Raw genomic sequence first — 20,127 nt, 5'->3', positions numbered from 1 at the left:
CTCTAGCGAGATTCGAGGTTGGTGATGCTCAATCTTGTCCCTCACTCTATGGCCAGTTGTCGGGCGTTGTCGTGACCCACCACTGGTTGAGGGAGAAGGAAAAAGAAAAAGAAAGAAAATAAAAAAAGGAAAGACAAAAAAGAAAAAGAGAAAAATAAAAATAATTAAAAATTCAAACTTAAAAATTTAAAAATTCAAATTTACAAAATAATTAAAATACATATACGTTTAAGAACGAATATTTCATTAACCAAGTACTTGAGCTTGAGTGCCGCCAAGTACTCATGCACAACCTTTGCGAACTAGAGCTCGAGTGTCGGGGTCTCAAGTACAGCCTTTGTGGGCTCGGGCTCGAGTGCCGGGGAATTGGGCACCGGCAGCAGGGGTTCAAGCTCAGCCTCGATGGATCCGGATGTGGGCACTAGGCGCGCGAGCTCGACTGCTAGAGATGATTTTTGGTGTCCAAGCGTTGATACTTAGTTATATTTTGAAAATTGTTTTCCGCCTTTTCATAAGGGGGAGATCATTTTCTTCAATCTAAACATACGTTCTCCTCTGACTCATTTTCCTTAACGAACCAAATGCCGAAAAATAATTTTCCGAAAAATATTTTCCGTGAAACAAACATAGCCTTAGATATTCTTAAGAGTTTCTTTCCTTCATTTTTTTTAATGTGCAGAAGAAATTAGGAAAAACGAACCAAAACGACGTCGCAGGAGCTTCCCGTCCCGTCCTCTCCCCAGTCGTCTCGCACCCCCTCCGCCCCCCTCTCTCTATAAACCTCCTCGCATGCAGTGTGTCGCAGACGCAGCAGAAACCGCCACCAATCGCCGCCGCCGCCTCCTCCTCCTCCTCCTTCGCCGCGCACGCGCCAACGCGCCACCGCCTCTCCAAACACTGACTCAGTACCCTCAAGGCTCCACACTCCTCGTTCCCCACAGCAACCAATTTCGCTCTCCCCTCTCGTCCTCTCCGTAAAACCCTAATTCTGCATTTCCCTCCGCTTTCGAGCGCCTCCTCCGCCCGGTTCGCTCCAATCAACCGCGGCGAAAAGCCCCTCCGCTTCCGCGCGAGATCCGCGAATCCCGCGGGATTGTTGGCCATGGACGGCGCCCTGTAGGGGAAGTCCGGCGTGCAGCTTCGTGCCCGTTAATGGCTGATCCGCCGCGCGTCCGCAGCAATAGAGGAGCCGCCACCGCCACCGCCGCCGCCGCCGCCGCTTTCGTGGGTTCGGATTCTTCGATTGAGCTTGGAGGATTCGAAGATTGCGAGGATTAAAGTATGCTGAGCGTGATTCGCGTGCACTTGCCCTCCGACATACCGATTGTAGGCTGCGAGCTCACGCCTTACGTGCTCCTGCGCCGGCCCGACAAGAGCATCTCCAACGACGACGTGTCCGACTTCGCCCCCCTCGATGGCTACTTCCTGAGATACAAGTGGTGAGGATTTAGTTTTCTGTGGAGCTCGGGTAGGGTTGAGATGGGAGATTTAGTTTCAAGTGCCCCCGCTCTGAGTTCTTGAGGATTCTCTATATTTTGGGTTTCGGTTCTCCTTTTTGACCTAGGATAGCTGGACCTGGACTAGCAGGTTTTTGGGTATGAGATGGGATTGGTTTCGTTTACTTTGCGTGCAGATTGGAGAGCTGGTATAGTATTAAGTTGTGTGAAATGCTTATGGCCTCTTGAATTTACTTAAGTTGGGAATGCTACGTTCATTTGCTCAATTTTGTGGTCAATCATTGTTTCTTCGATCAACTTCCCTCTCATATTTCTAATCATTGTCTGGTCCCTTTTGGTTCGTCTGTAATGTTCTGTCAGTTGGATTGCCGTGTCTTTCTCACTGAGTTTTGTCTCTTATGATGGAAGCCGTGCAGTTTCGCTTAAATTTCTGTGCTCAGGTAGATGTTTGGTAAGCAAAGCAGAGAAAAGAATATAATCGCCACTCTTTTGGGGGAAAACATGATTCTTTTTCCCCTGGAAACTGCTACTTATTGATTTTTTTTTTAACCTAAGGAATTTCCACGAGAAAAGATTTGAGTTTTATTTGTTTCCGTCCAAGTGATAGAAAAAGATCCTGATTGAGTGGAACCTGAGAGTTTGAGGGGCCATTGGAGTTGCTCGTCAAGGTTGTTAATCACTATAAATCTTAATATGTTAATAACTCATCCTTTCTTTAGGATGCTGGGTCTTTTCCAGAAATTGGGGGGGGGGGGTGATTTTCATCATGGAAAGACAAGCCCGCATCACAATGGCTGGAATAAGCTTTTCTAAAACTTAAATTATGTTATAGCTTATTAGGAGATGAGGGACTAAAAATTTGAAGGCCTTTCCATTTTTCATCTCAGTAGGAGGCCTGGCATTGAAGTATAAGTACAAATTAAGCCTTATTGCACTAAGTAGGGATTGAACTATGAACTAGAAGAATTCACGTGTATGCAAATTCACATTGTGTATCTCTTTGAGTATAATATTCATGTCTTTATGTGATTTCATTCTAGATTATATTTCGCGTTACTATGTCATGAAACCAATCTTGTGCAAGGAAAATGATCTTAATCAACCTCATTCTGCCCTAAAGTCTAACTGAATGTAGTATTCTAATATATAATACTTTGTCACAATGTTTGACTGACTTTAGCATTGTTGCACTTAGATAATCGACTACACCTATTTGTTGTGTAGGAAACAACTTTCCATGTTGTAGCGGGTTAGGCCGGTAAAGAAGATTCCTTTCTGGCGCATAAATTTTCTTGCTTGTGCTAATTACGGCCTCTTTCTGCACCTTGAGCGTGACACTTCAATTATGTTTGTTATTAGTTTAATTTTAGTATCAAAGAATTTATAGTTGTCTATTTCTGATGAGACTATGTTTAGTTTAATTATATTAGGGAAGGAAATATTGGTTCAAGTATTTAACTTATTGAATGCGCAACATAGTTAGTTTTCTTTGATTATGTGTCTAGACCCTTTCATTGAATGGTTGCTATGCAATCTTCACTATGCAGGTATCGCGTCCAAAGTGACAAAAAAGTTGCTGTTTGTAGTGTGCACCCCTCAGAGCAAGCCACACTGCAGTGCTTGGGCTGCGTGAAGACCAAAATACCCGTTGCCAAAAGCTACCATTGCTCGCCAAAATGCTTCTCAGATGCATGGCAGCATCATCGAATTCTACATGACCGTGCTGCAAGTGCTGTAAATGAGAATGGAAATGAAGAGGAAGAGTTATTTGGGCGTTTCAACGGTTCGGGATCTGGGAATATAAGTGCTAGTCTATCTAGTTCTGGATCAAGTCCTAGTCTGGCTAATGGTTCAGCATCTTTATATCCGGCAGCAGCTACTCAGAGGGCTGGTGGTGAAACTTTGTTTGAAGTTGGACGATCTAAAATTTACACACCAACAGCTGAAGATATCGGTCATGTTCTTAAGTTTGAGTGTGTTGTGGTAGATGCAGGAACGAAGCTTCCTGTCGGGCATGTCAGCACCATATTAACTTCTCGTGTCATTCCAGCTCCCTCCCCTAGTCCTCGTCGATTGATTTCAGTCAGTGCAAATGATTTGATGGGACATTTAGATGCTGATGGTCGCATTTCATCGTCGGGAACATTTTCCGTGTTGTCTTACAACATTTTGTCTGAAATTTATGCCACAACTGAATTATACAGTTATTGCCCTTCATGGGCTCTTTCTTGGCCATATCGCAGACAGAATCTGCTTCGGGAAATTGTTGGTTACTGTGCGGATATTATTTGCCTTCAGGAGGTACAAAAGTGCATGTGCAATCATAATTTCCATCTTATTAGATTGATATCATTTTTCAAGTTGAGTTGTGGTGCTTCTGGGAACTTATCTATCTTCATGAGATTCTCTGGTGCATGAGACATAGTAGTTTTATTTATTACCATGAAGTATTTTATTTTTCAAGCTATGACCTTGAACAGGATCTGTTCTTTCGGCTTGTACATATGTGTCATTTTTCAAGCTCTTCTGAAGATTTCTAGATATTCTGATGCTCGCAGCTTGCACAGTACTAAGAATTTTGCTTCTTAATAATAAACATCTCAAGCAATTCCTTTTCTTCTTTAATTCCATGTCCAGGAGATGGTTCTTGCATCAATTGTAAATTTCCCATGTCCTTTCATGGTTCAAATTCCGATGTTCATTTAGGAAATCAATATATAATTGATCCATATGCACAAGCCAGATTGACTTGAGTAAAATCTCTTACCCCTGACTTCCCTCTTTGTCATGTGATTGACTCAAGCTTAGGTTTGGATGATAAATTCCTCTTTTGGTTGTTCTAGATGGAGGTTTTATGTGATTGTCAGTTTGAGTTTGGTATGGGGTTTTGTTCCTTTTTTATGACAGCGGGCATGAACAGATTTCTAGTTGCTTAATCTCATCTTATGCCATGTTTGATATTTTGAGGACTTAGACCTTATAGGAGATCTGCTACACAACTGATCTCAATCGCCCAAATGGAATTATATAGCCCACTGCACTCGGGGGAACGAAGCTTAAGTAATGCTGTGCTATGTTTGATATTTGGGTTTCGCAATAAGTACATATATGACAATTATGCTCTACTTTTATAAAATTGCCAAGGAGTCTTGTTAATGGAAAATTATGCTAATTAAAATGCTTAATGAAAATGGGATTCAAATTATGATTATTGAATATGCATGGGTGAGGATATTTGGTCGCTGATCTATCTGTTTGAATGTTTAGAGTTCAAGTATTGGCTTCAATTCAGAATTGCTTGATGAAGTTGCGTATCTTCTAATTGTCACTATAGCTTCTTTTCAGGTTCAAAGTGATCACTTTGAGGAATTTTTTGCTCCTGAATTGGAGAAGCATGGCTATTTAGCTTTATATAAAAAAAAGACACGTGAGGTAAGTTTTCTAGTACCTGTTAGTCTCTGTCCATGGGAGCTTCTTTTATTACTTCTTTTTGCTATTTACAGGTTTACAGTGGGAATTTCAATGCAATAGATGGGTGTGCAACCTTTTTTCGGCGAGACAGATTTTCCCATGTTAAAAAATATGAGGTCTGGAGTCATAGGCTCGTGACTTTGCATCTTTTTTCTTTTTTTTTTGGTCTCTTGCTTATTTAAAAGACTTGATCGATTGCAGGTTGAATTTAACAAGGCTGCGCAGTCCTTGACAGATGCTTTGCTTCCTAATGCCCAAAAGAAAACTGCCTTAAGCAGATTGGTGAAGGTGGCTTGATTTCTGCTTCGATTCAGTTTTTCATCCTGGCAATAGTTACTCCATTCAAGCCCCGCAGTCATGTTGATTAACTTCTGCTTATTTAATTTCCTTCTTTGTGATAGGATAATGTTGCTTTAATAGCTGTTTTGGAAGCAAAATTCAGTAACCAAGGAGGTGACAATCCTGGGAAAAGACAGCTTCTATGTGTGGTAAGATGTCTAATTATTATTAGTGCCTTCATAAAACTAGAAGGAAGTTGTCACCGACCATGCATTTTAATGTTGTTAAACGTAAAACTTCTACTTAGACAGCTGAACATCAGCTTTGTGTACTGTGAGGCCCTAATTTACAACTGTTCCGCTTCTTACGAGCTTCAGCATGTCAGTAGCTAAAAAGCAAGACTACTACATTAATTAGGAGTGAAGTCAACATTCAGAGAGATATTTTTGTAACAGACTATTGATTAGAACCAGCACCTCTGTTTACCCATTGCTTGCTTTGGGCATAGGCTGGGGACTTTGAAGTGTTTTAGCTTTGAGTGGATGGTGGGTCCTTAATTTGTCTCTTTGGATTGGGATTGTTTATGTCATGTCGTTTTGTGTAACCTAATGCCTATTATTTAGGTTCTAGTTTACACTAATAGTGAGCATCAGGCAGTCCATTCCGCACCTCTGAAGCTTTAAACTGGGCTCTATTTGACAACTTAGCTTACCAGCTTTAACAATGGCAGAGTTAGTGAGGCATATTAGAGAGAAGGAATTTTCTTCAGTCTAGTTATTTCCTTGGGCTTTCTTGAGCTTTAGCCACTAACATGCACGATTGTCCATCTGATGTTCATCTGTAGTAGTCATTTTTGTTTTTTCTCTAAATAACTTTTTTTTTGGCATTTCGGTAGAGTAATTTTGGCTTAACAGATGGTGGGTTCCATACAGTGGCAAAATTCTATTTTCAAGAAATATTTCAATTATTATATAATGAAAACAAATTATTGATAAAAATGCACAATATGAACAATGTGTATGAATATTTGTGGAATGAGACAAATATTATGAGATTTGAAATCTTGTTGGGAAAGCCGTTATGGGATAGAAAATAATAGATATTTTAATAAAGAATGTGAGAGATAAAATTAAATTATGAAGTTACGCATTTGTCCATGGACATAATAAAATAAATAATTAAAAATATGTGGGGGAAGAATTGAAGGACTGAGATCTCTTCAAAGTATGAGGCTCTCTTTTCTTTATATAAAAGTATGAAATACTGAAGCTCCCTCTTAGATTTGCCTTGGTGGTTTGTGAATTGGGCCTCTTTTGTTGAAGTTGCCTTTTATGGGTCTATCAAGACTTGAGATGCACGGGCTTCTTTTAGATAGAGACACTTTAGAATTATTCTGAGCAGTGGATATGCCTTTATTGTCCCCTGATTGTTGGATTTTTGCGGTATCACCTATGTTTTTCCAATAGTCTTCAAAGCTACAGGTGTCAATTTTTCAAAGTAAATTTCTTGCTTTTATCATTAATATCTTTTAAAGGATTGTTGATGATTCATATATACACTATAATATGTATTCTAATTGTCTTTTCTGCTCATCTTGGGGCTTTATACATCTTGTGGCCATTTCATTTTCTTCCTGCCGGATTGCAGGCCAATACACATGTTAATGTCCCCCATGATCTCAAAGACGTGAAGCTTTGGCAGGTACCTTTCGCATATCTCCATGCTCGGTGGAAAATTTCAGCTATTCCGCATTTTCTCCTTTTGAACCTTGTCCTTTTTGTTGTCATTATAGATCCACACTCTATTGAAAGGATTGGAAAAAATAGCTGCCAGTGCAGACATTCCAATGTTGGTGTGTGGGGACTTTAATTCAGTTCCTGGAAGGTGGTTAGCTGACTCATGACTCCTATCGCCACATGGCTGTAATAAACTGACTTTGATGCGATGATTGTTAATGCTTCTTGCAGTGCTCCTCATGCACTCCTTGCCGAAGGAAAGGTTGATCCCATGCATCCAGATTTATTGGTTGACCCTCTAAATATCCTGCGTCCCCCTAGCAAGCTGGCTCATCAATTGCCACTGGTAATTTTTTACATGCATAATGACTGTTTGAAGCATAACACTAGAGAGAGAGAGAGAGAGAGAGTCCCCCAAAAGTGGCAGTTTCCTGAGAAACAGTTGATATTGCAGGTCAGTGCATACTCATCTTTTGCAAGAATGGGTGTTGGTCCTGCTTCAGAACAGCAGAAGAAAAGAATGGACCCCACAACAAATGAACCTTTGTTTACAAGCTGCACTAGGGATTTCATTGGCACCCTGGATTATATTTTTTACACAGGTGAAATTGTTTTGTCAATTCTTATCCTTTGCACATCTAAATCTTTGCTAATATCTACCTTGAAAAGAGTTCTCCCTCGGATGAATATTTCTTTTGTTGCTGCTGTAGCGGACTCTTTAACGGTGGAGTCCTTACTAGAGCTCTTGGATGAGGAGAGCTTGAGGAAAGACACAGCTCTTCCTTCTCCAGAGTGGTCTTCAGATCATATAGCTTTGTTAGCTGAATTTCACTGCAATCCTAGACCCAGACGTTGATATTCCAGGTGGGCAAGCTTGTCTTTTCCTTTGGTTTCTTTTCTAGGACTAGAATGTTTGGATGACTTTTGGAGCTGCTTGGTGATCTAAAGATCAGAAGCCTTTCCATCGGTTGTCTGAGAGTGTCCTCGGAGACTTTTATTTGGGATTTTGTCATAAGCTCCCCTGCCATATAGTAATCTGAATCAACATGTTTGTAATTAGGATTTGTGGTCAGGCAATTTGGTGACCATCTCTTAACTGAGCTGAGATTTGCTACCTGACCATCATCTTTCCTACTCCTTCATTTTCTTGATACTTGCGATGTCGATACTCTTGGACTAATTGTGTGTGATGCTGAAGCATTTGTAGGTAATGCCGGACACACCAGGGAAAGTTATAAAGAAGCGAATGACTCAACAGCACTCACTTGTTGTAAGAATGGTACATATTCTTTCTGCAATCTTCCCCCAGTTGGGGATCCTTGCTGTGATCTTTTTGTATCATGCCACCCCCCCCCCCCCCCCCCCTTTTTTTTTTGTCCACAGAGAAATGACAGTTCGTCCTTTAGATGTGTTTTCTTCTCTTTTGGGGCTAACAGAAATTCGCTTAGGAATGTCCACTTGCTCTTTTGCGTGTACTAGAAAATTCTCGCGCAGTGAGCAGTTGATTATAGTATGCATGCCCTGCTTTTTGTCCTGGGTTTTCCACTCTTGGTTAGCTTGTGCAGACACAAGATAATAAATTCGCATGGCAAATTTGGTATGCCTATATCTAAATCTTGTGTTTTAGTTGAGAGTATTTGCTTCGACACCATTCTGAAAAAGAACTAGAAAGTACTTGAAGACTGACAGAGACAGGAGAGAGTTTGTGGCAACTCTTCTTTATGGGCCTATGATCAATCGATATTACTATGCTTTCAGTTTGTAAAAGGGTTTGACTTGTTTGACACCCCATCCCCTAATTAAGTAATCAGTGAAGAAATATGACGAATAGCGCAAGTATGACTTAGGTTAAATCCAAACTGTCGTACTGATTGAGTTAAAATAGAGAAACTTTGATTAATTCGTATAGAGGCGCACACGAACGTGGGTTGGCAACACCATAGAATTGAAAGTTGGAAAATGGAGGTAGCTAACTCACTTTTTTATATTAAACTTTTGAACCATCTGAAGTGAGTACACTTATATATTTTCATTTGTAGTTCTTGTAATAGGTCTTTAATAAGATGACTAATGTGCTGTAATTATTTCGAACTGGAACGACAGTGAGATGCTTGATGTTCAGAGTATCTAGTAGCGGGGAGAACTCTAATCAAGCCTTCACTGATACCGTCTCTCATAGACTCTTTCAAGAGTTTTATTTTTGCATCAAAATCATTGGAAATGCATACGGATATTCTGAAATTAGATTGTTCTTGGACCTTCTCGTTGTTGTACACGAACTTAGGAAGCATGGTTTTGCCTAAAACATCCCATCCCAGTTATGGGTGGGCATGCGATTTAAGCTGGCTCTGCACATTCTCCACAATATCGAAAACAATTTATCAGTTCTTTTCTTGTCGTTGGAAAACAGTAGGGGCAATCGACGGAGCTTCATGAATTGTAATCGATCGATGCCAACGTCATCTCGTCTTGGGCAGGTCATCATAATGGCTATGCTAGAAAGCATTCCAACTAAGAGGATTGTGCTGTTTTGCAAGCAATGGATTGGAACATTAGGGTTTTAATATAGTGCGAGTCTTACCATTGGTTCTTCTAGGACGTGGGTTAATAATTATCTTTATGATTTCTCACTTTCAAGGCTGGAAACCCGTTTCAGCCCTGAATGATACTGATTTGTCCAATTTGGGCAGTTCACATTGGAGTCATGAAATTGACCAAATGGTGCTGGATTTATAGGGAACTATGGCATGCACAATCATGAGTTCATATAAAAGTACTTGAAAGACTCAAACAAACGAAGGCTTTGAGCACGTAACAAAAACTTTTGTCGATGCAATTAGCCTTTTGTGCATTCATGGTCATAAGATCTAGTCTTGAGAGCAAAAAGAAAATAAAAACATTATTTTCCTATGTAGAAGTGAATTAAAACAAATTAAAACGAAAAGATATGGTTTTTTAAATGCATTATCTCTAAGAAACTCTATAAATATTCTATTGGCATACCTATAAAAAGATTGAGTTGCTGACATTAATTTGCGAAAAATAAGATTCGATGGTGCAGCGTGATTTCATTCACTGTCTATAATGATGTGACAGTTGGTTTCATGTACTACGAGTAAGGCATTTTCTCCATAGAGAAGTTCTCAATACAAACACAAACAAATGATAAAGGACAACACTCATTCAAGGAGAGAAAGAAAAAAAGTACAATATCAGGTACCATTGTTTTCATTTCTTTAAAAAAAAAGAGAAAAGATTGATGAAGAATCAGCTGAAGGCAAGTCCATATCTTTATGGAGATCCACATGGCGTAATAAATAGTAATAAATAGATCGTGAGAGTTCATCGGCGGTCAAATTGGAAAAAAATATAATGAGCCCAAAGTATCCATTACATAGTATTATATTATGCGAATTTGTCATTCTCTGATATTCTACTTACCAAGATATTTTTCATTGTTAGCAAAATTAATTTTTTTAAGGATGTAAAATTTCTTTCACTAAAACAGATGTTTTTGTTTTTGTATAAAAATGTGGAAATTTTTTGTTCTTTTAAGTGTTTCTCAATATTTTTCTAACAAAAAATAATATGACGACTCCAAAAGCACATGTATCCAAATAACACGTGGAGACCATACTTTTTATATGATGTTTACACACTATAGGTAAGTACTTACATGTTTGATGGTTCACTTTAATTTTTAACAAAGTGCTAGTATATTCGCACTTTGTTCAAAGAGAATCTTGATTTATTAATGATATGTTATATCAAAATGGAGAGTTTATATATAGCCTCTCACGCACACATTTGACTTTTTGTTTATCCAAAACATTTGAAACTTTCACACCATGTAATTGTTGGCAAGCGCATATGCAATTTTCTTTTAATTCTACGAAATTCTAAAAATTTGTCATATTTCAACGAGAAAGCAAAAAGAATACCTTTCACTTTTGCTAAATCAGAAACAAACGAGCCCGAAAACTTTTGAGTTTAGGACCTATTTATTACTATCCGAGATCACTAGCTGGCGAACCTGTGCCTCGCTCGGGCCATTTTTCATGACAAATTGCAAATATTGATATCTCCATAGATAGACACTTCATTGAGAGCGACACAGACTAATAGTAGTCCTTTAATTATTGCCAAATCAAGTGATAATCAATCTCTATCTTTATTGAATCTTGGGAGAAAAGGGCATCCTGTTTTGTAGGAATATTCTTAGCCGATTAAATTTCTTCTTTTCCATTAGATGTTATATCTTAAAAAAGTAACATGTAAAGGTAAATCGATACATAAAAAAGTTCCAAAAAGGCCCTGCGTTTTACGGATTTTAACTTTATGCTTTACATAATTTAAGATACTATAGAAATAAATGAAATCAGTTTAGTTACTCTCAATTAACCTTGATCTCTCCCTTGCATTTGACTATATCAAGTGAGGAAGTCAGGAAAAAAAAAAAAGATTAGGAGGAAATCTCAATATATATGACTATATCTCATCTAAGAACGAAGAAGAAATGAGGGGAGAATGCAGATTGGTCCGTACCTAATCATCCGTCCATTGTACATTTATCAAATCAAGTTGGATTCGAGAAATGTGGGCGATTTTGTTCCAATCCTTGCCAGTTTGAGGCTTACATCTTTTGCTTAGTTCACCATAGTATTCGATGCGCAATTCTTTGAGGGCAGTGAGGGACTGGATTCCTTGCGGCATGAATGATAAGTTGGGACATTTGATCAAGCGAATTAATTTGAGACGTTTATGACTGGGCAGCCATTCGGGAACAGCTGTCAACCTCGGGCAGTCATAGACTGAAAAGGACTCCAAAGTGTAGGCCAATCCTTCGAGACATTGGAGCAGCACCATCACTTGTTCATAGTTTACAATTACTAGAGTACGAAGATTCATCGGAAAATTGGAGTTATTCTCCGAGATCAATGCGAGCTTGCAATTATCAATATTCAAGTGCTCTAGGGCCATTAATTCCCCAAAAGGGAGAGATACTGGTCTCCCACAATTTCGAATTTCCATCTCCCGAAGGTGAGTCAGTCGGCAAGTCCCTTCAAACAAAACTTGGAGATTTTCGCATCTCTCGGTTCCCAAAAATTGTAGATTTTCCAGGTATTGTATTCCACTTTCTTGCAAAGTCTTCTGCTTTGTTGTTATGTATATATATCTGAGGCTAACGAGTCTTCTCATATTTTTGGGTAAATCGCCTAGCTCTAAGCAACCATGGAGGGTTAACTCTAGCAAACTTTGCAGCTCACAAATGGTACTTGGAAGCTTCTTCAATTGCTTGTTCTCATGGAGATATAACGATCTCAATTGCTTCAAGTTGCATATGGAACTTGGTAGCTCCTCAAAACTACCTTGTGACAAATCCAAAAATCGTAAATGGTTACACTTGGAGATGCATGTTCTAGCAAATTCTCTAGTAATAACTCCACCATCAACTATGAATTGAAATATAATGGCACGCAACCTCTTTGAAATTGGCTTTCTCAAAAAGGGGGGACTCCATCAAACTTCAAGATTCTCTCTAATGAAGTGCTAGAGAATGAAACGAACCGAACTCCTTCTGAAATCTCTGAGGTATCTAAGCCAACAATAGAGCTTTCATTTTGTGCCACACTCGTTGCAAGAGCATGGATCAAATCGTGTACTTTAAATAGTAACACCGCTCTGCGCTCCTCAACTTCTTGGATCAAAGATCTCTTCCACAACTCTTTGAAGTACTCAATACCAATGTCTTCCAATGCTAGTTTTTCCCTTTTTGAACTAATGAGTCCTGAAGACATCCATAATCTAGCTAAAAAAGGGCCCTTTAATTCAACTGCTTTGGGAAAAAGTGAAAATGTGGCAAAACAACGTTTTAAGTGGGTTGGTAAATGATCATAGCTAAGCTTGAGTACCGGCATAATGTCCTTTTTCGCTTCCACTAACTCCCATGTTTCACTATCCCTTATACGTTTCCAATGCCTATCATCATCCTTTGAATACAGAATGCTCCCTAGAGTTTTCACAAGGAGAGGAACTCCTTGAGATTTTTTGACAATGTCATTTCCAATCTCTAGGAGATCAGGACTTGGCTCTTTTTCCTTTTCATCAAACGCCCATTTTTTGAATAAGGCCATAGAGTCTTCATGAGAAAGACCTTTTAGATTATGTGCTGGATGGGTACCCATAATAGAAGCAACTTCTGCACTACGAGCAGTCACGATTATCTTGCTTTCACTAGCCTCTCCAGTTAACAAACGTCTCAATTCTTTCCATCTACTGAGGTCATTGCTCCAAACGTCATCCAAGACTAGTAGAAATTTTTTGTCTTTGATGATGTCTCGCAGAGAGGTTTGCAATTGCTGAATATCAAAGTTACTCAAACTTTGACGAGTTGCATCTTTGATGATTCCTTCAATAGTTTTCTTTAAATCAAAGTCCTCAGGTACACACACCCATAGTGGGAACTCAAATTGCTCTTTCACCTTGTCATCGTTGTAAACTAATTTAGCAAGGGTTGTCTTGCCCATACCTCCTATTCCAACAATAGGAAACACCGAGAGGCTTTTGCCTTCTGGCCGAATCAACATCTCAATTATTTTTTCTTTATCAATATCTCTTCCAACAACATCCAACTTGTTTACGAACAAGTAAGTTATTTCTCGTGATCTCGTATGTCCCACACCATTGTCAGCACTCCGCATATTAAGATCAAATTGATCTTTCTCAGTGGAAATCTTGGACAATCTCTCCCGAATCTCCTTAATTTTATTACTGATTTTCACACGGAACGCGAGTGGATTAGAGAGGGAAAAGAAGCGGCCTACCTTCCCTTTGACGCCTCCATAGCGACTTATCACCTGCTTCCGTAAGGCTTCACATTCGAGTTCATCGAGCACATCCTCCGCATTGTAAAATACATGTTGAAGCCGATCTAACCACACTTGCAGACGGTCGTTCTTCCCTTGCTTCGCCTCAGTATCTGACAGCACTGCCTTAATGGCAGTCAACGTCTCTCTAAGCTCGCCGATCTGATTTTCAAATTTGTAAATATCGACGGCTTTTTGGAGCACCGGTGATGCTATCTTCCCCAGCACGCCCTCTGCAATGCTGAAAAGAAGTGATTCAGCCATGCTGAGTGACGAGGAAATTGATTCAGGCTTTTTGGTCCGAGACGAAAAAGAACACGCGGTGTCTTCTTTTTATGTGTTGCTACGATGATAACTTTGCTTGCAATTGTATTGAAGGAAGGTTCTTTCCTTACGAGTGGCCTGCAGGTTAACAGCAACATGCCTTCTACCTCTACTTTTTATTAGTTTCCTGGGAACAATCAAGAATTCAGATTACTTCGAAGATCCAACAAGATCTCTTTAAAGTGTCTGTTCTCTACTTCTGTATGTAATTTACCCAAAAATAATTGTCCATGTCGCTTTGACTAATTAATCGACGAAAAATATTTTCTTAATCAATAACAATCTGTGCCGCATTTTTGTATTAATGATGAAAATATTTTTTCTTCAATTAAATTTTGTAAGCGATATAAGAGATTATTTTTAGTTAGGAAAATATTCTCTGAATAGTTGATTTAAGCTAAACCAATGCATCCATAATATATAAATAATTCTACCCCATTTTATATGGCTCTCTCGGCATTTCATTTCTGGTGAGGATCCAAAATAATGAGGAGGTTATGAAAAGAATTACTGACTAAACCGAAAGACAAAAGTCAAGTTGGCATCCGCAGAAATCAATAAAAAGAAAGATGGAACAACATAGAAGAATCGGGAAAATTGTCTAAAAAGTCATTAACTTTTGCTAATTCAGTCCTAAACCTTTCAACTTTGCCAGTTGAGTTCTAAACCTTTTCACATTTTACCAATTGAATCCATCCTGCCAATTTTGACCGGAAATTGTTGACGTGTAATAATATTTTTTTTTGGTAAGGGACATTTTGTAATAATATTTTAATATCTTTTGAATCTATTTATTTTTTTTTGTTTATTCCTTTTCTTTTCTTTCCTTCCTTTTTTTTTTTCCAAACCTTGGCCTCCGATGTCATCGGCCGACCATAGGCAAGGGCCGCGAACCCTGTCACGGCCCCGAATCCCAATCGAGCGCGTGACACCCTCCACTGGTCGATTAATGCGACGTCCCAGGTTATCGCCGACCTCACTTATGATCATCAGAGATTTAATTCAACAGCGGAAACCACAAATCACCCTGACAATCAAACTGGGAAGAGTAGGGAGAATACACATATTTTTGTCTCACTCAAACTTATACCATAATATTCACAATTTTACAGACCATCATATACATGTGCACACCGTACTATAAAACATCGATATAAAAAAGAACCGATGACCTGGGCATTCTATCCTCAAAAATGGTACTCCTCCAAAAAAAACCTAGCTTCAACCCCTATATTAGCCTCTACGCCCCTTACTCGGCATCCATTCGGAATCTGACTCCTCGTTCTCAGAATCTAAGTTCTCCTGAACAGTCTGCTCCTCCGAGGACTCCGGTTTGGCCTCAATCTCAATCGGGTGGTTTATATCACCCGACTCCTCTGAGGCCTCATCCTGCTCCTCCGGTTCAGTCTCTCCATCAGACCCGTACTCCGGAACAAACTCTGGATCCATAAACTGCTCATACGGGAGTATATATTCTGGTTCTTCCTCAGGCTCTGCGAACTCAGCAGGCTCGTTCTCGGGTTCCGCCTCGGGTTCTACCTCCTCTGGTTCTTCTTCGGGAATTGGCTCTAAATCTATATCCATTGGGTTGAATTCTGCTTGCGATCCTTCGGGCTCGGGTTCGTGCTCAGCCCCTGAAGATCCTTGTGCTGCTGGAGTTGGATGCAATCCAGATTGCGCTAAACTAGTTTCCGCACTAGTCAATTCTCCGTCTATAGGGGGTATGGCAGACGGGTCTCAATCCCCAACCAAATCAAAAGGAACATCAAAACCCTTGACGGGCCCAAACTCATCGACTCCATCCCGGAAGAACCAGGCAGTGAATACATGGGTCTCCCATAAAGGTAGTCCTACTTCTACAAATACCGTAGTAGTGTGCTTAATCTAGGTCATGTTGTCGCCCATAGGAAACTCTGCAACCTCATACTCGCTGTGCACTGGTACCCTAAAACGCTCAGGTGGCGGTGGCGGAGGATTCATGGCTCAGGTCGGGGTTCTGAAATATTTGGTTGAAACAACCGTGAGATTATATCTCAGTAAGTACACCCCTAAACCCCACCTAGGCTATCACGTAGCTCCAGACAATCACGAAATACAATCACACGCACACTCATCATATAGCAGACACATCAATTATTTTTACCTGGGCCTATTCTGCTTGCACCCTGCACGTCAGTCGCAACCACAATATATGCAATCACATGCATGCTCAATTCTCATTCTTGCGCATTCATTCCGGTCTAACCACATCTTTTCCACACTCTCGCCAGTGGCCCGCGTTACAATACACGTCTCAGGTCCACTGCGACAAACTTATCACAACACTTCAGGGCCCGCGTTACAGTACACGCCTCAGACCATGTATCTCGCCCGCGTTACAGTACACGCCTCAGGCTCAACATCTACCACCTACTGCACAACCCGCGTTGAAGTACACGCCTCAGGCTAGCAGTCTTCCGGTAATACCGGGCATCGTCCCGCGTTGAAGTACAAGCCTCAGGACGGCACAATTCCCACGATCGCACGTGATACACCACATTCACTTTCTTGCTCATGCACATGCTCAACAACCACTTGCCACTCAGTTGGCCAATCACGCGTGGCCTGTGCACGCAACAATTCACATACATTTTTCATGCTCACCAAGCATTCGACATGGCCTATTTGACAATTCCTTCAGTCCGGTCCAAGCGTGCACACAATCAAGCATATTTCAATCAATCAGTTACACAATCACACACCCAATTTCACCATCACAATTCAGCCATAGACCAAACACATATTAAACACACAAATTGCCATTTTTCCCCAACCAAACTGCGGCAAATTAGTTCCGGCCCTTCACGACACTTTCACGAAATTTCGAGCCGGACCTAATGGCACTAACCACATATCCAACCGTACATCACAGCACCTAGAACAGCCATCCACAGCCCGCTTCCGACCTTCAAATTTCCACCAAAATTCCCGAATTCATTCCTAAGGCCCGCCACATAATTCCGCTCCTAAAATCGTACAATTCCGCATCTAAATAAACCCAATTTCACCCCAAAAATTATCCTTCGATACACGACGTCCTAGGTTAGGTTTAAGATATGACTTATCGAGCCCTAGACTATCTCGGCTAGAGTGAAAAGCGGTGGCGATCGACAGGGACGGCGGCGAACGGTGGCGCTGCTTGGCGCGGCGATGGCGAGCAGCGGCGATCGGCGTACGGTAAGGGGGCGGCTGGTTCGGTCGGTGAGGAAGAGAGAGAGACGGACGGCGTGGGGTGGCGCGGCACGGTGGGCGATGGGCGGACGGCGGCGGAGCGGCACCGCGGGAGGGAGAGAGATGGCCGGAGAGGGTGGGTTCGGTGAGGGGGGGAGGGTGTGCCGAATGGAGAGAGAGAGAGGAGAGAGAATGGTCTTGGGGGCTTTTAAAGTCAAACCAATAATTTAATAGCCAAAATGACGATCTTGCCCTCGTCTCTCAATCCAAATCGACGGCCCAGATTTGATCTCATCTTGAAACCGATGGCCGAGATCTAATCTTACCCAAAATATTCAAGGGCAATTCAGGAATTTCTCAAAAAGTCCAAGGGTAAAATTGTCATTTTCCAAAACTAGGGCAAAATGACCAAAATGCCCATCTTCCATAAAACATGCCCTTTATAAATTCCCAAGGGCAAAATGGTCACTTTTCCATTTTCTTGCCGAAATTGAATTTTTCTGAAGGATTCGGGACGATCCAAATTTGCACGTTCCAACTGCAATGTCGTCCTAACGCCCCGTTGTGACTTCCAAATTTTTCCGATGTCCAATTTGGGCTCAATTAAATAATTAAATTTAATTAAACGCAACTCGAGCGTTTCTCAAACTAACGGGTGGCTTTTTGGGGAAATTCGCATATTCGACCTGTGACTGATACTAAATCGAGTCACGTGAAATTTTATTCGGTTCGCGACGACTTCAGTTGTCATTTAAATCGCGAGGATCAATCACTAGATCCGAGGGGTACGATCGTTCGGTATAGGTTCAGGATCATTCGTCAATTCATTTCGTGGCCTGGCGGTATCACCCGCGATCCACTACTCTGACAGTGGCGAACTGACCCCTGACTATCCTTGGATCGGCCAACAATGGCTCAAAATGTCACCTCGGCGATTTCATGGTCGAAAGTCAATTCACGATCGAATTTTCTTTTAGTCGTACGAATTTAAATCCCTAATTAGCCTTTCCCTAATGGTTAGTATCCCAGGAATGATCAGTTCCGGGTGAAAACTAACTACGAGTACATTCATAAAACTCAGTATTTTATAAATCCCAAATGGACCAATTTTCAGGATGTCACAAACCCCTCGCTTTCGGTCAGCGAGGATGTTGTGGCCCTCACCCTCGCATGTGGCCGGTGAGGGCCGCGATGCCCTCACCTAGCCCAGGCGAAGGGCGAGGGCCAGCAACCTCGTCGGCCAGGGTTTGGAAAAAAAGGAAGAAATAAAAAGAAAAGAAAATTTAAAAAATATTAAAATATTCGAAAAATATTAAAAATATTCTTAAAAATTGTCCACGTAAGTGCCGATTGTGCCACGTAGGATGACCGGCGTTTACGTTAGTGATTTTTAGCTAAATTTGGCCTTATGGACTTAATTGGTAAAATGTGAAAATATTTAGGACTTTGAGCTGACAAAAGTGCAAGGTTTAGAATTTTTTTGGATAATTTTCCCAAGAAGAGTCAACCATTTGAACCAAAAGGCTACCTCAGTTTCTATAATTTAATTTAAAGCAAGCCACTGGGACCTCCAAGGCACGTAACTTTGCTTCCGTGCCAATCAAAACAAGCAAAGAATCACAAGGGCAAAAGTACACCACAAGTGCCATAACTTGTGTACGGCGATCACTTTGGTGCCATAACTTTTTTTCGGATCACTTTGGTGCCAAGTCGGAGGAAAATAGATCACTTTAGTGACTCCGGCCAAAATTCCGGCCAAAAAGCTGACGTGGCATTTATATTAAAAAAAAATGGTCTCACTTGTACACGTAATTTCCACGTGGCTTTTTTTTTCGAATTTTTTAATTTTTAGAAAAAAATTATTAATTAAAAAAAAAAAACAGAGGTTGCAGCAGCGGCGAGGGAGCCCTCGCCGCTGCTGCCTGGGTCGCCACCACCGCCGGGAAGGGCCGGCGGTGGTGGGCGCAGTGGTCGGCGAGGGTCGCCGGCCCCGGCCGGGCCCGGCGAGGCGAGGTCGGCCTCGCGTGCGAGGTCCCGCCTCACCCGGCGAAGGCGAGGCGAGACCTCGCCGTCGCGACCCAGCGACGGCGAGGTCTAGCCTCGCCTTCGGCGGGCGAGCCGCGCCTGCCCGTCGCGACCCGAGCGACGGCGAGGTCTCGCCTCCTTCGTTGGCGAGGCGGGACCTCGCCGTCGCCCGGGTCGCAACGGCGAGGTCCCGCCGCCCGGCGAAGGCGAGGCGAGACCTCGCCGTCGCCCGGGTCGCGACGGCGAGGCGCGGCCTCGCCCGGCCGAAGGCGAGGCTAGACCTCGCCGTCGCTCGGGTCGCGACGGCGAGGCGCGGCCTCACCCGGCGAAGGCGAGCGGGACCTCGCCGTCGCCCGGGTCGCGACGGCGAGGTTCCGCCGCCTGCCCGGCGAGGCTGTGACTCGCCGCTCGCCTCGCTAGGCGAGGCCGCGCCTCGCCGTCGCGACCCAAAGCGACGGCGAGGTCTAGCCTCGCCTTCGGGCGAGGCCGCGCCGCCTTCGCTGGCGAGGCCATTGGGCGAGCCGCGCCTCGCCGTCGCGACCTGTGCGACGGCGAGGTCCCGCCTCGCCCAATGAAGGCGAGGCCGACTCGCTGTCGCCTCGGGTCACGACGGCGAGCGCGGCCTCGCCCGCCGGGCGAGGCGAGACCTCGCCGTCGCGACCCGTGCGACGGCGAGGGTCGTCGGGCCCCGGCCAGGGGCCGGCGACCCTCGCCCACCACCGCCGGCCCTTCCCAGCGGTGGTGGCGGCCCAGGCAGCA

General features: G+C 42.3%; 1 protein-coding gene and 1 pseudogene across 2 annotated transcripts; one reads left to right on the top strand and one right to left on the bottom strand.

Moving 5' to 3' along the window:
• Positions 1-770: 770 nt before the first annotated feature.
• Positions 771-8,557, top strand: LOC115678629 (carbon catabolite repressor protein 4 homolog 1-like). Of its 2 annotated transcripts, none has more exons than XM_030602017.2 (12): positions 771-1,439; positions 3,005-3,758; positions 4,803-4,889; positions 4,961-5,044; positions 5,130-5,216; positions 5,330-5,416; positions 6,855-6,908; positions 7,000-7,091; positions 7,175-7,289; positions 7,398-7,545; positions 7,654-7,807; positions 8,142-8,557. In XM_030602017.2, the coding sequence occupies exons 1-11, from the start codon at positions 1,282-1,284 to the stop codon at positions 7,797-7,799; spliced, it is 1,812 nt and encodes a 603-aa protein (XP_030457877.2). In that variant the 5' UTR covers positions 771-1,281; the 3' UTR covers positions 7,800-7,807; positions 8,142-8,557. The 2 variants fall into 2 exon arrangements, with proteins under 2 accessions (XP_030457877.2, XP_030457878.2); XM_030602018.2 differs by having other exon boundaries at positions 772-1,439; positions 8,151-8,557.
• Positions 8,558-11,299: 2,742 nt separating this feature from the next.
• On the bottom strand, positions 11,300-14,099 carry LOC115666308 (putative disease resistance protein RGA3; annotated as a pseudogene).
• Positions 14,100-20,127: the final 6,028 nt, after the last annotated feature.

The sequence above is a fragment of the Syzygium oleosum genome, unplaced genomic scaffold (genome assembly GCF_021117445.2).
Source record: "Syzygium oleosum isolate NSW1041296 unplaced genomic scaffold, Sole_v2.1 Sole_v2.10, whole genome shotgun sequence".
Lineage (NCBI taxonomy): Eukaryota > Viridiplantae > Streptophyta > Magnoliopsida > Myrtales > Myrtaceae > Syzygium > Syzygium oleosum.
Note: the sequence above shows the minus strand (reverse complement) of the source record. Positions and strands in the feature narration are given on the sequence as shown.

Excerpts from the sequence above, each read along its gene's own strand:
- LOC115678629 (XM_030602017.2), top strand. The coding sequence starts at position 1,282 with ATGCTGAGCGTGATTCGCGTGCACTTGCCCTCCGACATACCGATTGTA. Across the intron at positions 1,440-3,004 it reads TACTTCCTGAGATACAAGTG|GTATCGCGTCCAAAGTGACA; the intron begins GTGAGGATTTAG and ends TTCACTATGCAG. Across the intron at positions 5,045-5,129 it reads CCCATGTTAAAAAATATGAG|GTTGAATTTAACAAGGCTGC; the intron begins GTCTGGAGTCAT and ends GATCGATTGCAG.